At 37.9% G+C, this 16,800-nt stretch overlaps 1 protein-coding gene across 6 annotated transcripts in view; it reads right to left on the bottom strand.

The window, feature by feature from the left end:
• The window catches only part of NR1H4 (nuclear receptor subfamily 1 group H member 4), a 77,141-nt gene that overhangs the window by 46,714 nt on the left and 13,627 nt on the right, over positions 1–16,800 (bottom strand). For 3 of the 6 annotated variants that reach the window (XM_079141379.1, XM_079141381.1, XM_079141380.1), the window contains exons 2-4: positions 16,292–16,409; positions 15,220–15,354; positions 297–662 (exon numbers count right to left, since the gene is read on the bottom strand). In XM_079141379.1, coding sequence (XP_078997505.1) covers positions 297–662; positions 15,220–15,286 — 433 coding nt within the window. In that variant the 5' untranslated portion in view covers positions 15,287–15,354; positions 16,292–16,409. Of the gene's footprint in view, positions 1–296; positions 663–6,738; positions 7,292–15,219; positions 15,355–16,291; positions 16,410–16,800 lie in introns of those variants that run through there. The other 3 variants (XM_079141382.1, XM_079141377.1, XM_079141378.1) reach the window with 3 other exon arrangements.

The following is a 16,800-nucleotide window of genomic DNA, read 5'->3' as shown; positions in this document are numbered from 1 at the left end:
CTTAAAAAAAAAAAAAAACCCACAACTCCCTAAATTTTGTCAAAATTCCTTTTAATTATCTGTGTTTGGTTGTGAATATGGAGAAGATTATTTATATCTAAGCCAAATACTTGAATGTGCTTTTCCTTAAGATCAATGGAAGTCCAATAAAGGTAGAGAAGGTAGGAGGAGGTAAAAGCAGAGAAGGAAAAATGGGAAGTTACCTGGGAAAAGGGAAGAATCCAGCTCAGGGGATTTCAATAGCCAATGTAGTAGAACTTGAACAAAAAGAAACCTGCCAATCACAAGATGCTTACCTTTGCACCCCTCACAGGTCAGGGCATTGTAATGGTATCCAGATGCTCTGTCTCCACAAACAACACACAGCTCATCCCCTTTAATCCTCCCTGCTGATGCACCCATTCGGGGCTTCTTTGTTACAGGCATCTCTGCCACCTCGCTCTCTCCCTGGTACAGAGTCTCAGCTGGCATTCGTCTGAGTTCATATAATCCAGGAGAGTACCACTCTTCAGGCTGCTGGGGGTAGACTCCCAGGCTGGAATAATAGGATGAGGAGGAAATCTGTGGTTGAACTTGGGGAAACTGAACATCACTGTACTGAGAGTATGGCTCCACATCTAGGTTCTGCCCCAGAGCACCTGTCGCTTGTTCCGTTAGCACACCTGAATAAAAGTAATGAAACTAAAATTAATGTCATTATTCTAGAAATTAGAGAGACAGTTTAGTATAATTGTTAGGTGTGTGGTGGGGACTGTGGGAACTGATATTATTGCATTATTTTCTGGGGTAGGAGATTGTATCATCTTTTTACCATTTGTGATTTTTACCGTGAACCTGTGTTATTTAAATTACTATAAAACAAGACGCTAAGAAAAGAAACAAGAATGCAATACCTGGAATCTGTCTATCTGGATTCAAATCCCTGTTCTGTTACTACCTGTATGCAGTTGACGATTTCTTTAATATCTTTAAGTCTGTTTTCTCTTCATAATGAAATACCTACCTCATTGGATTGACATAAGTATTAAACAAGAATGCTTGCTGAGTACTTTGCTAATTTTGGCACATAAGAAGTGCTCAATAAATTATACCTGACACTAAAATAGGAATAATAAGTACTGTTCCTATGATCATTATTATTCAATAAACATTATTATTCATTATTACTTATATATAAAACCACAAAAGTAACAAAAAACTATCAAGTTATGAAAATGTCTCTATTTCCCACAAACATAAACTATAGCTCTTTAGAAAATAAAAATATTTGAATTTTGCAAAATGCTAAAAATATTTAATAAACCAAATTATGTTGTGTGCACATATGCAAATATAAAGGATCAATGAATTTTTTTAAAAAGCTGATGCATAAAAATGTAATACACATAAATAGATAAGAGAGTATGTAAATGTGTCTGATTCTTCAAAACATTGTTAGATAACCCTAAACCAAAATCCCAGCCCCATGTCTATGAACAGTGAGACTTTGAGTAAATTGCTTGAAGTATTGATGAAGCTCAGTTTTCACAACTTCAAGATTGGGATGAAAATATCTATATCCAAAGTTATATAGATCATTGGATGAGATAATATAGAGTCACAGTTCTTCCTATAAACTTCTTGGGATCACATATTTTAGAATTCCTTTTTTTTTTTTTTTTTTTTGGATTTCAGAACAGAATGCAGTGGTATTCATATAACACTCCAAGTGTTAATTTAAAGTGTGTAATTTAAAGGGGGAACTTTATTCTTTTTATTACCCCCTATTACAAAAGGGTACGGTATCAATGTAAACTAATCCTTGGGACAACTCATGAATATATAGTTTAAAAAAAAAAAAAGCTGGCAGTGTAAAAAGATACATGCAATGTTGCTCAAGAGGGCTAGGGTAGTGCAGCTTGGGCCTTCAAGAGAGAGGTGGTCCACGGTGTGAAAAACTGCGTTGGGATCATGAATTAAGGAAAAGGACAATGTATGTTTTGAAAAATATCAGTGATAATTTCTGAAAGAAGTGGCAACTGAATGAGACTGCAGTTAGACCATGGGACAAAGAAAACAAAAATCCAAGTTAAAAGTTATGGGTGACATATTCAAACATTTAAAAATAAAAGGCATGAAAGTTTAAAATTTAAAGGGAATATGGAAGAATGCAGTCATTAACAGCAATAACTATTGTGTTGGGCTGCTTGGGTTCAAATGCCAATTCTTCCACTTAGCACTGATGTGACTCTGGGCAAGTTTATTTGGTTCTGGGACAGAACCAAGAGTCAAATACAATATCTTCCACAGTGAAATGCATGAATAGTCATAGAAAGTGGAATAAGTAATGATCATAAGCACTTTCACATCCCTTTAGATCCAGTTTTGCCACCAAAGAAGTTTGTGCCAATTTTTTAAAAAAATGGTTTCTAGCACTTTTTGAAATTTGAAATTGGCAATTAGGGATTGTGGACCCATGTTCCTATACAGGTAAAAAGCTCTTTGAAGTACTCAAAAGATGCTTAGTATTATTACTATTGTGGCAGAAATTTTTATACAGTCCTTCCTAGCCCAGACACTTACTTGTATATTCTCGTTTCCCACAAAATCCTGTGGTGTAGACAATATTGTTATCTCCCACTTACAAATAACCTGTGGCACCCATTTGTAAAAGTTAAGCAATTTTGCTCCTACCTGCCTAAGTAAGTGAGGTTTGAACTTTGGAAGTCTGACCTCAGAGCCCATGCACTCAATCACTACTCTCTGGGAGAATTTCAGATGGGAGATGTTTCAAAAGCATTAAAGGCAAAGACTTTCTCTTTCTCTGCTCTCTTACTTGAGTTTGCTGCTCCTTTCAGTGCCTTGGTTTGCATCTGACTCTACCCATTTTTTTCCAGGCATTTCCCATGTTCCATCTTCTCCATTCTTGAATTGCCTTTCTACTTCCAAACTCAGGACTTTCCCTAGCCCAGAGCCTTCTTCAACATAGGTACCCTCTCCCCCGAGTTTCTCTTGGAAAGTCTTCCCTGGCTCTGGGTCCTGGGAGTCATGGTTCTGAATCTAGTTAAATGATGTTTAAAACCATTACTTATCTGCCCTGCCTGGGCCTCCATTTGATCATTTATAAAGAGAAGATGGTGCTGGATGATGTTCTAGTTCTTCTTAATTCTAAAATCTCCATAAGCATATGACTAATAGTTAATAAGCTTCAGAATTCAAGACTTTTCTACAATAGCAAAATATATACATATTAAATGTCAAAAAGAATGTGTTCTGCCATGACCCAGGAAATGACAAACAGCACATAATATACAGTATCTGTGAAAAAATCAATTTCCATTCTTTTATGCCCAACTTATCCATATAAACCAGAAGAAAAATCAGAACAGCTGACAGGTTAAAAATTTTGGAAATGTTGCTTTGCCTTAGGACCACAAAATGGAAAAAGAAAACTATGAAATGATCATAGAAAAAAAAGAAAAAATATAAGCAAAATTGTGATCCACTTCATAACCAAATGTGACTAAAATCTCTGGAGTGAATTAGACTGAAAAGAGCTTAAAAAAAAAAAAAAAAACATAAAAGCATTAGTTTCGCTTATCCCTAGATTTTATCCTCCAACATATTCCCTCAATTCTTTCCCCTATGGCCCAGGTTCTCTCCAATACAACCTTAGTAAGGTTAAGCAACTCGTCCACAGTGTAACAACCAATTAATGATAGAATCTGGATTCTGTAGAATCCAAGGAAATGGACACATTTTTTCACCTCACATACAATTTAAGAGCTCTTAGCATTATTTCAACAAAACAAATATTCCCATAATCAAGAAACACAGTAGAGATCCAATTCAGCCCAGATAATATCAATGTCATATTAATTCCTGGTATCATCTAGATTAACATAGGAGGCTTTTACAAAGATATAGATAATATGATGCCAAATGACAAAGTGGCAAAAATATGAAAATAGTACATAATAATAGTAAGTAATGCTTCTATTCTCAAAATATACCCATTTCTAGTATTTCACTGTGTGCTCACAAAATCTTCACAAAATAGACGGGTAAACATACATAAAGCTTACAAGCATGGCCCACATATTCCAAAATGGTTGGACCAGAACAATATCCACTATTAAACTGAGTTTTTAAACAACTGCCTACCCCTGGCTGTTCCAATTTCTTCCATAAATGGGACCCAAAACTCCCAGTCCTGCTCTCTTAGTTGGTAGTTCTGAGTATAAAATACAGTTGTTAAGAAAGGTTTAAGAAGTCCAGTATCACTAAAAGACAAGTTGTTCCCCAAAGAACTTAGAAAAAAATCCCTATTTTAATGATAGCCAATAGATAGCTAATTCATATATATTAACACAGCCTGTTTTGATGACAAAAGTATGAGACTATGAGACCGTTCTTTCATTATAAATATGTATTGAACACTTACTTGCTATTTGGCAGACATCGTGTGAGGCTCTCAGCGGTGAACGAGACAGAAAAGGATCCTGCCTTTCTCTGTTTATGTGTTAAGGTAATGGAATGTCAAGAATCAGGACAAAAACAAGGAAATAAGTAAACAAATACATAAGTTTTGTGACACAGAAGAAAATCAGGGGGTGGAAGTGGGGGCAAAGTGATTCAAATTTAGAGTATGTGGATTTTAAGGAACCAGAAAATCTTATGAAAGTTTAGGTAAGCGTTCTTAAATGAGAACACATGGATAAACTCCAGGGGAGTCTGAGAACCCTCAAAAAGGAAAACAGAATTCTGAATAGGTTTCTGGCTTTTAGTAGATTTCCTGAAGGACTATCATCCAAAGGAACTGCCTGAGATGGGTTCTGTACCTATCAATATGGTGACTACCAACCACATGGGGATACCAAACACTGGAGATGTGGTTAGCAATATGAAGGAAATAAATGTTTAATTCTATTTAATTCTAAGTAAAGAAAATTTAAATAGTCACGTGTGGCTTGTGACTATCATATTAGACATATAAAAGGTTTGTGACCAGAACCACTGTGCACCCAAGTGGGAGAATCAGGTTCACATAATAATAGCAGCACTTCACAACCTCAGTTTCTGATGCTCCTGAGAAAGAGTCCATCTAGTTTTTTTATCTCTGGCACAATGCTGACCATAGCAAATGTCTAATGAATGTTTATTGAATTAAAGTGAACAGAAAAATTGCCTCTCTGCCTCTCTTCATTTCCTGTAATCCATGGTGTCTTGGCTGGACGGCACAGCTTCATTTGTGAAGTTGTCTGCTGATCATGTTCGTGCCTCTTCCTGCCTTGTCAGCTGATGACCTCCTCCGTAGTCCTGTTCCAGTTCCCTCAGGTGGAACTAATCTCTCCTTCCCGCTGTACACACCTCTACTACAGTGCTTATCAGAAGCATGTACACTCATTTTTTATTTGTTCACAGGCTTATCTTCCATGCTAAACTTGAGGTGGTATGAAAACGCGTTAAGAGTGTACTACTGAGTGGACAAATCCAGATTCTAGTCACCTGCAGTTTCCTAGATGTGTGAACTGGGGAAAGACAATGAACTTCTTTAAGTTTCTATTTCTTCCTCTGTCAGCACCTATTTAAGAGATGGTAATAAGGATGCACTAAGACAAAGAATATAAACTGCCAGTGCCTGTGTAAACGTTGTGCATACATTCAGTACATTTTTTGTTATCATTGGGTTAGTCTCTGAACTTTTGGGGGGAAAATATTAGATTATATTCCCTTTTTATTATTTCTGGCACCTGGCACAAAGTCTGACACATAGTAAATTTTTAATAAACGTGTGTTAAATTGAAGGGGATAGAAAATTTGCTTTCCCAGCCTTCTAACTAATTCCATTTCTAAATACAGTGTCAGTCACTTTGAGACATCACAGTTAAACAAAATGGTATGCTGCCAAGTCTCTGGTCAAAAATATAATTCATAATTAGAATTATCATAAAAATGGTTAGAACTTCTTTTTGGTGGAGATTTTAAAAAGAGAGTTTCTGTTTTGAGAAAAATGTTAAAATAATATTTATATTACACTTCTTTAAATTATAACCTATATTTTAATTTGGAGAAAACAAATAGCCTAGTCCTGGAGCTCAAATTTTCACATATCTGATTTGCCATAGACAGTTGGGAGAAACCTGCTGTGGAAGTACTTTATTACTTTCATATTTCTTATTATCTATTTATGGCTTTTTAATCACACTCCCTAGTTTGAAATACATTTTATTTCATGATACCTGTACAAACTCACATATATAACTGAAGCAAAATTTCCATGAAATAACGCTTTTACTTCTTGAGCGGCATACTCTTATTTCTGTTCTATTCTACTCTGTTCTGTTCCAGTTGTTAAAGCTGGTCACTAAATAGACAACGTTCCACTGAGATCTGGGGCTCACCATTTTAAAAATAAAAAATTAAGCAATGTACTTTAATTTTTTTCAAGTGTGCATTGACATTAACATTCACACTTCACTTGATTTAAACAATGGTGCTACTTTAAAAGAGTGGTACTAATTGGACCTACTATCCCATGAAGAATTTTAGAGAAAACAGACCTAGTTCCAATAAGATACTTACCTGCTTAGAACCCTATAAAAATCATCCATCCCAACCTTCTACCTCAGTCTTCTAGGTGTGACTGAGTCACCTCTGACAAAGATCTGTTGCTGTAACCTCAAGAAAAAGACCCCCAGATTTCCTCTGTCCAGATGCAGAAGCTCAACCCGAGACCACCTGTGAGCAGTATCCTACCTTTAGCAGGCTTCACATTCATCATTTCTGTGACAAATCCTGACGATGTGTGGCTGTGGTGAGGACTAGTTTGAATTGGATTTTCTAACCCCTGAAACTGCATTACCATTCTTAGCTAATTCACAGCAACTAAAAATGAGACTAGGTAAGAAGTGAGCGAGGCCAGAGGTTGTGTGGTTTACTGATTAACTTCATCACAGAGTAGAATATTTGTAAATGTTTATGAGAAAAGTCCTCGATGCCAAATCGCCTAGTAAGCTGGAAACCAGTCTCTTAAATAAACATTTTTGGGCAACACTTTTCCAGCTTAAGAACTTTTACAGGGTAGATTTCTGTTCCGTGGCTCTCAGTCTGTATTTGGAGAGTGAGCATCATGCTCTAGGTCTTGACAGTTGTCCCCATTAGAAGGCAAGAAGGTAATGTCAGGAAGCATTAAAGAATAATACTTACGTGTGAAGTCTGGAGGCCTACTGACTTGGCCAGCTGGGTTTGTATCTGTTGTTGTGTGTTGAATTGTGTCCCACCCTACCCCCAAAATTTGTGTATTGAGGTCTTAACCCCCAATGCATCAGAATGTGACCTTGTTTGGAGATAAGATCCATATAAATTCTCTTTATGGGTAGATGTAATCAAATTTAAATGAAAATTAGGGTGGACCCTAATCCAACATGACCCATGTCCTTACAAAAAAGGGAAATTGGTACACAGAGACACATGGAAAGAAGGTAATGTGAAGAGACAGAGAGGAGACAGCTACTGACAAGCCGAGAGAGGGCCTAGACTAGATTTTTCCTTCACAGCTCTCAGAAGAAACCAACCCTGCTGACAAATGATTTTCAGATTTCTAGCCTTTAGAACTGGAAGATAATACATTTCTATGGCTTAAGCCACCCAGTCTATGGTACTTTTGTTATAACAGCCCTGGCAAACTAATATACTATCATTCTTGGTTGGCATTTACTAGCTTTGTGGACCATGAACACATGAACCTTAACCATTTTCTGCCTCTATTTCCTTGTTTGTAAAAAATGGAGCTGATAATTATATAGACTCATAGAGTCATATGTGAATTAAATGTTTATAAAAAGCTTGGCGCATTGTGTGACCACCTGTCATCAATACATTGATGTTATTATAATCACTCCGCTTTGGACTCATGTTATACCGTGGGTTGCTTACTAAAGAAATAATTCCATTTTGTACGTTGTAGCATAATTTCTGGACATCAGGTTTAAAACTGTTGGGTACTTTTTAGAGAGAAGGCTTTAAAAGATAATTCAGTAGGTCCACAGTTGAGCCCAGGCCTAATGTAGTCAAACACATGTATAAACTTAAGCAAGTCTCTCAGCTCCCGTGGCCCCATTTTCCTACATTAACAGTTGGTAGAACACAGATAATAATTCCTGCCCTCACAGGACTGTTATGAAGGTAAAATGAGATAATGAACATGAAAGCAGTTTTAAAAGGCAAAGGTGATATTTAAATGTAGTGATTGCCAAGACTTCTCTACAGCCTTTGCAAGTACAAAAAGTGGTTCCATAACATTATCTCATTGCATCTTCACTTCTACCCTTTGAGAAAGGTATTATTTATGAGGCCCACTGTCTTCAATCCCATTTTACAGAGGAGAAAAAGCAACTCGGTAAGGTTAAGTGATTTGTGTATAGTGACCTAGTTAGTAAGGGATAGAGCAGGGACTTTAACCCATGACTTCTGGTTCAAAATCCTGTAGATGAAAAACTAAGGTACGCTCTCCAGAATTTACCAAGATAGAAGAAAAGAGTGGTGGTCTGTGAGTATATTTCAGCTTGGATTGCTTAATTAAGGGTTGCCATTTGCAAAGCTGCTATCAATTTACTCTCTGACCTCATTCTCCTCACCTCAAGATCCAAGATATTTCCTTGTCCTGAGAGGATCTCAGGTGGAAGAACTACCCAAAGGATGTGAACCAAAACAATCTCCAAATTTTCTATTTCAAGAATTTCTATTTCAAGAATACTATATTTTTCACTGGTCAACATAAATGGACCCATCTGTTGCTCAAAAACATCTATTATAAATAAGAAGTGGGATGATTTAGTGGATCCAAGAGACCTGTTCTCAATGTAGGATGAATTTGGATCCCATTGCATCTTTTGGAAATGATCAACCGCCTTATGTTATCTTTTTCTTCTAAAAATACTTTTTTCCATCCATATCTGTGCTATCAGCAACAGTAGCCATTAGCTGTATAAGGCTACTTAAATTTAAACTAAGTTAAATTAGAGTTAGTTCCTCTTTCACTCGGGTCACATTTTAAGTGTTCAAAAACCACACATGGACAGTGGTTACTATAGTGGACAAAGTGGATCTAGAACATTCCATCATTACAGAAAGCTCTATTGGACAGCACTATGGTAAGCAGTATTTGGGAGCAATGTGAATGTTAGGTCAATCACATTGAATAGGGCATCAACTATGAAGGTGTAAAAAAGGGGAAGCCCCACAAAAAAAATGTTGACAATGCTTTTCTGAGCACTCTCCTTGAGAAGAGAGCTGGTCAACAGACTTTACTATGACCTTGTTGGAAAGACTTTCTCCATTGGGAATGTGAATAGGACTGTTCTCTTAGCCTGGAGCCTTAAACATTCAAATCTGATTCTATGTCCTGATTATATTATGGTGGCCTACTTATGAACATTAAGCAGATTATTTAACATCTTTAAACATCCATTTTCTCACCATAGAGGGGGAATAGTAATGGCATCCACCTCATAGGAGTCTTGTGAGAATTGATATTAATGGCAGACACAGTGCAGGTACTAACCATGTGCCTGGTATTCTTCTGAGCACTTGATAAGGCCAAGAATTTACATGGAGTTAAGGAATTTGCCTTTACCAAACTATGCATGCCCTATCTAAAGAAGCATTAATCCATTTTGTAATAAGGAAAGGCTCACTCAACATTTCTTCCCTTCCCCAAGTTCTTCATTGCACTGCCAAGAGTTACAGATCTAAGATTCCTTGACAGAGTAAAAATCAAAGCCACAATGAATTAACAAAAACTTTAGAGACTGTTTAGATCTGTGGAAGAAACGTGAATAAGAAATTAACAGTGATGAAGTAGTTCAAGCATGCTGAAACATAGCTTCATTTTTTTTTTCTGAGCCAATGGTAGCTTTCCATGTTTTAGAAATTTTACATTTTAATTCAGCCAATAAGTCAGGACTACATTCACTTGAGTTGAACTCAATGAGATGGAAAAATACTCTTGAAATCAAATGTCAGAAATATTCTTCAAAACTGCATCTCAAGATTTTTAATTGTATTTTAAAACATCTGGATGACTCTGTAACATCTGGAAGAGTCTTAATTTAAGCTTATGGCATAAGCAAGAACTGGATTCCAAAGTGAGTATCTTCTATAAAAATAAAGCATACACAAGACTGGGGCTGTAGCTCAGTGGCAGAGTGCTTGCCTAGCATGTGCACGGCCCTGGGTTCAATCCCACTATTTCAAAATAAAATAAAATAAAGCAAATGCAGAGAAAATGGACACAAATACCTGAGTGGCACATAAAGCAAGAAGAAATAGCCAAAGGAAATGGAGTATTAGTGGAGAGGATTGCCTTCTGTCACTTGCTGAGTCCCTAGAAATGGGACTTCAGAAAAACTATTAGATACAATAATTTATAGAATATAAAATGTGGATTTCAAAGTTGCTGCTAGCAATACTATAGTGCCAACATGAGACAGAACATGCGTTCCTTTCCTTAAAGCACCCAGCAATGTTTACATATTGCTAATTTTATTGGGTCTTTGAAAATTCTTTGCACTCAACCATGCTAAGATAAACAGTACTTCCTTCTTTTAATGAGTGGAGTAGTGCTTATCATTTCAACAACTTAAATATAACACATTTCTTTTCCAACACTGGCTTAATTAGGATGTTTCATGATGACTTGCAGTTTGCAGAACACTTTCCCACACGGCACATTCATTCCTCCCTGTGCTGTGAAGTCCTTAGCACCTCTACTTCACAAGGCAGAGAACTGTTGTTCAAGTGTCACTTGCCTTGGAGACTTTATTTTTTTTTTCAATTTCATTTCTTTTTTTCCACTCGCATTCAGTGAACTTTTCCCAATACTACTGAGTTAAATGAATCAGGATGCACCACTCTGAGAATTTGGGGCATGAAAGCATAAGACTATATTTTCTCTGCTTATTCTGCTCCATTATTACAATACTCTGCTTATTAATCTTTAAAGTTCTGTGACTTGTCAGTTTTTAAATCACAATTTGCTAAAAGAAAATACAGATTTTAATTAATACACCACCTCCTACCTGTTCGCTATGTTAAAACATGGAAAACTGTGGACTTTGTCATTACTGCCTTTTATTATGCACTAATCATATACCTTGCCTTCATTCAAAGAGATGCCTTTTTTTGAACCCCTGAATTAATCTTTGACCGAGTTTCCTGGCTTGTAGCCTCTCTCAAGGGAAAGGAGACTTATCTTGTCAGGTCACCAAGTCCTTCCATTCTGAGTCGTCTATGGAGATTCAGTGACTTATAGGCTAGATTCCCATCTGGATTTACCAGGGCAGTAGAATAAATTAAAGGGACTCAGGAAGGTGATTCCAGCATCCCATCTTTAGCTCCATTTTGCCCAAGCTTTTACCCTCCTTTTTCTGGTGATGATGTCACAGTCCTTTGGCCACCTCTGACTTGAGCTGCAGCTGTGCTCACTTATCCCACATGAGCACAGACACCTCAGACTCACCTGAGGCTGACAGCCTGTCACTTCAAGAATGTGCGGCTCACCCTTTTGCTTTCTGACCAGAACATCTCCAACAGCCCAGAAAAGAGTTGGACCCGAGCACCAGGACAGTCCAGAACTGCAGAGGAGTCAGTAACCCCCCAGGATGACTCTCAACCAGGGGGAGAGAAAGACTGGTTATTAAACACGCCGGTCGCTGACAATTCTCTATGCTACTCCCACCTTGCTCACAGCGTGATCAGGATGATTCACCTCACACGATTTTCCTTCCTTCCCTGTCTCATTACCCCAGGTCCTCACATCTGCTCCCCCATCACCTCTCATGTAAACACTGTCTGCACACAATTCTTCCTTCAGGCTCTGCTTTTTAGGATTAATCATTTCTATGGGTGGAGATACTCCTCTTCATCTTAAGCAAAACCCTTGAAGAATGAAGAGTCCATGGCCATCTCTAGAAAAAGCTAAAAGTTATCATTGAAAAGGTCCTTCATGTCTCCAGCACCCATTAGTGAGTGCTCAACAGTATTTGTCTTTGACACAAGTCACCTTCCCAACATCTTCAAGTTGGGATTTAATCATGACTCTGTACTAACCTGCAGTGAGAGGGACCATGCCCAGGGCCACCTTGAATGGACTGGTCAAGTCATATACAAAGTGAGTACCACAGAGTCACCACTTCCTGACAGGGCAACTACCACATTTTGTGGACCCAAATGTTAAAACTAAGCCAGGGACGGTGGTACACACCTGTTATCCCAGCTACTGGGGAGGCTGAGACAGGAGGATCACAAGTTCAAGGTCAGCCTCAGCAACTTAGTGAAAACCTGTCTAAAACTAAAAAATAAAAGATTGATGTGGCTCAGTGGTAAAGTGCCTCTGGGTTAGATCCCCAGAACCAAAAAAAAAAAAGAAAAGTTAAAACTAGATGGAGGTTCCAAAATTCTCAGCCTAAATATCCCATTTTACCAACTGAACCTGAATGAGCTGTTCCAGCTGCACAGCTGGCTAATGGAAAAGCAGGTCCAGAGCCAGACAAGACCCTAGACTTTCTACTGCTCTCAGTAAGAATGGGAAGATAAGGTCCTTCCAAGTCCACACTTGAGGCCTTTGCATTTGCTATTCCCTCCTTCCAGAACATTCTCAGCTTCTAGTCCTTCAGTCTGAATTCAACTGTCAATTCCTCAGAAGCTCTTCCTGACTTCGTCAGATAGGGCAGCCCATGCCTCCAGTCCCAATGACATTGTCCTATGTTGCTATTTTCATAACACCTGATATTATTTCATTTATTCACTTATTTACATGTTTATTGTGAGTCCACTCTCCATTAGGATCTTGTCTAATTCTCTATACCAATACCCAACTTTTCATAAGTGCTCAACATTTGAATGAAAGAAATGGGAGTTCTCCCATACTCTATGCCAAGAACCTCACTTGCCATTACTATAACTTGATTGCTAGTTTTGAGTGCACAGACCATTGGAAAAGAGTCCAGCTGTCTGGTTATTTGGACCGATAGATTAACCCTTCTGCACCTCTGGCATAGCTTAAGATCCAGAATGATAAGTTAGGCCCTGGGGCTACTCATCCATGGGCCAAAATCTTTTTTCCTGATGTATTCCACTCTAAATTCAGGGGGGCAGAGGGGGAGTCAAAGAATTCATGTGTCATCAAGACACACAAAAAGATGGAGAAGAGGAAGGAAGGAATCAAGGAAGGCCAGTCCCCTTTGGCCTACCTCTGACCCAGGTAGTTGAGTAGAGCAAGACTAAGGTCACAGAGGAAATGTATTTGGAGAGAATGCTTTAGGCCTGGCTCCACAGCTTAATGGGAATAAGCTAACCACACACGGCGGTTCTGATTCGCTTACCAGAAGAGGGGACCAGATAAAGAGGTGAAGAAACTGCTCCATCCAGGACCAACAGCCAAACATCGCAGCTCAGCGCCTAGTGCTACACATCCCCAAAAACCTCAAATGCAGTGTTAGGACATTGATCCAGCCAGAAAGAGACAAAGGGACCACCATGCAGAAAACAGGAGTCTCGCTGCATCCTTAGCAATCGTTTTCAGGTGCTTCCAATCAGAATGCACCTTCTCAGCATTTTCTCTGTTGGCGACATTGTTTTCACCTCCTGGCTGCTCAGGTGAACCTACGACTGGTACCCTAGCTTACAACTGGGCTAGTTTGTGAGAGAATCCTACAACTTCCTCCGCACGTACAAACTAAATCTGACTAGGTTGGTTTAATAATGTTCAGACTGGGAGATTGCAACACATGTTATAAAATTTCAGAACAGGAAATGGCAGTTTTTACTTGAAAAACCATCTTAAGTGAAAATTTCCTTTGTCTATATGTACTAATAGTCCTAATTCTGTTGTGAGTTCTGTTTGAGCAAAAATTAAGAAGCTACTTATTAATTTTCCTAAAGACCAGAAGCAAAAGGTCAAGTGGCCAGATAGGGAGGCAGGGCTTCCCACAGCCCTTGACCACATCCACAGGATGAAGAAAAGCCAATTGGAAGAAATAAGATGGAGTGAGTATGAGGAGAACTGGATTTCACAGGTAATTACTATGCCTTTGGTCTCACCAAGCGTTACTGATCAACATCTTTTTCCCTCAGCTTCTTTCTCTCTTATTTCTATAGCTTACTACTACATTGCTATAGATCAAGTATTAAGGATTCAAGGATTAATAAAATATGGTCACTACCCTTAAATGCCCTTATGCTATATGGCAGGCAGACGTGTATATAGGTAATGCAAATAATGACCTTTCCTTGGAAATGACCTGATAACCCATTACACACTAAAATGATAATGACTAGGAGGGTAATAGAGTAAACTATAATATCTCCTAGGGATATCTGAAACCAAATAAGGAATCATGCCTCGACACATTGAACTTGAGGGAATTTCAAGTGCTCACATTTTTCGCAATCATAGTCTACCACGGTTCATATATCGATGTTGGATGAGGACTGGGAGCATCCTGGACCCCAGAAGTGTTCTTATACAGAAGGGAATAGTTTTGAGTGTGGCAGGAAGACTGCCTGCCCCACCCAAAATATTGCCCAATTTTGACTCTTTGCTTATATTCTCAATTGAAACTTTTTATAATGAGATGTTTTTCATACACACATAAAGTGGAGCAATATATCATTTTATGGTATCATCTAGTTACAGATCTACTGGAAACTCAGTACAATTTGTCCTCAGTCCAGTTTAAATGACTAATCCCGACACTGTGCCATAGATCCCCCAGCATTGGAGGAATGTTGGAAAGGAAGCCTACTGCAGAGCTGTAACCCAAGCAACTTCAGTCTTTAACAGATATAATATTAAACCATAGAAATCATGATTTCAAACTTTATACCTGCTATAATAATATTCGAATTAGCCCTAGAGCAGGAATCAGCTGCTACTCGCAGCTCTGTTAATTATCTAGCCTCGTGGCCTTGGGCAAGTCACGAAGCTCCCAGATTTCTTGCAGTCCTCATCTATTTAAAAAGAAAAAAAAAAAAAAGACAATTTGGTTCAATGAATCCAAGGTCCGATCTGCTTCTAACTTGGCAGAGTAGCTAACATTTATTGAGTACTTAAAGGATTAAAAGGAACAAAAACTTTTTCTTGACTCTCTATTGAACTAATTATCTAGGGGTCCTTTCTCATGTATTTCCAAATGGTAGTTTCTTTTTTATGGATATTTAATCAATTCGACAACTTACCAAATAAATTTTCAGAAAGAGAAAATTCATCCATGGCTGGTAAATGGGAGTGTTCAATAAGATTCATTTTTGTTCCCCTCCAAACTTTTTCATTTGAGAATGCACTTTCATTACAGTGGTCTTCAAATAAAAACCCTGAAAAGCAAATAAATAGAGAGTTCATGGTGCAAGGTGGATGTGGAGCTGGTTGACAGAGATGGGGAAGGAGAGGGAAGGCTGACGTATGTAAGGGCAAATGGCTCCTTTGTAGACATTTTGTCATAGCCTTTCTCAGCAGTGATGATGTTTACACCTTATTTGGACTTAAAAATGTCCAAGATGCATGCTTTCAGAGGAGATGCTCTCTAATTTACCTGGGTAAACACCATATGTTTTCATTTAAATTTCAGCAATTGGGAGATTTGGACAAAATATGATGACATTTTAGTTATGACTTTCTTTTTTTATGACTTTCTTTTATATTGAGAAAGAAAAACAGAAACAAATACAAAAGCTTTAATTCAAAATGAGATGAATCCTGGGCTGGGGCTGTAGCTCATGGTAGAGCATTTGCCTAGCCTGTGTGAGGCACTGGGTTCGATCCTCAGCACCACATAAAAATAAATAGCTCAAATAAAGGTTTTGTGTCCATCTACAACTAAAAAAAAAAAGAAAGAAAGAAAGAAAAGAAAAAAACAAAACAGGATGAATCCATGTTTTATTTTCTTAAACTTGTTTTGAAAGTTGACCAGGTTTGTGTAAACACAATAGTGATAGGATACTTCCTGCTGAAACTTTCTTGACAATTTGTGCATGGTCAGCAGATCAAAAATTCAGAAAGCATTTCCCTAGAATCTTCTTTACTTCTGTCTTTTAGTAAGCGTTTCGAGGACTTGCATTTTCAATCTCATGTCAACCTGAGTAATTTTAGAATAGTGATAAAAGGAGGTTCTGCTAAGGCTGGGGATGTAGCTCAGTGATCGAGCACTTGCTGACATGTGTGAGGCCACAGTTCAACTCCCTCAACAAAGAAGAAGAAAAAGAAAAGAAAAAAAGATGTTATGGCAAAAAGAAAAATAATGGTAAATCTCACCAAAATTCCTGAAGTTTCATCCTGAGGAAATATCCAGAATAAGTCCAAGAGAAGCCGTACTCACTGTGAGCTATACCACTAGGTCTTCCTTCCTTCTTCCCAAGACGCTGTCTACCTCCTAAAAAGTAATTTGAAAGATTGAATAATGAAAGTATGCTGCTTTCTGAGGATGATTTTCAAATCATTTTATCCTATCCCCACCAAGAAATCATCTTGTTTACCAAGGAGTGTCTCCATTTACTACCCAGGAAGAAAACATCAGGGTTTTGTTGGACAAATATTTATTTCATTAGGATTTCCCCACTATTTGGCCTCTATTTCTCTCTTACTCATTAAATGTCCCAGCTCAAACAGAATTAAATTTCAGATATATCTGGCTTCCAGTAAGGTAATCCACCAGGAGCCTGTTTTCTTCATTTGTTCATTAATTCAAGCTTTCATCATCATCTCCTGAGCATTTATTCTACAATAAACCCCACTCACTGGATCTTTGGAAATAAAATGGTGAA

Source organism: Sciurus vulgaris, assembly GCF_902686455.1.
Source record: "Sciurus vulgaris genome assembly, chromosome: 5".
Lineage (NCBI taxonomy): Eukaryota > Metazoa > Chordata > Mammalia > Rodentia > Sciuridae > Sciurus > Sciurus vulgaris.
The sequence above is the reverse complement of the archived record's forward strand: the minus strand, read 5'-3'. Positions and strand labels throughout refer to the sequence as shown.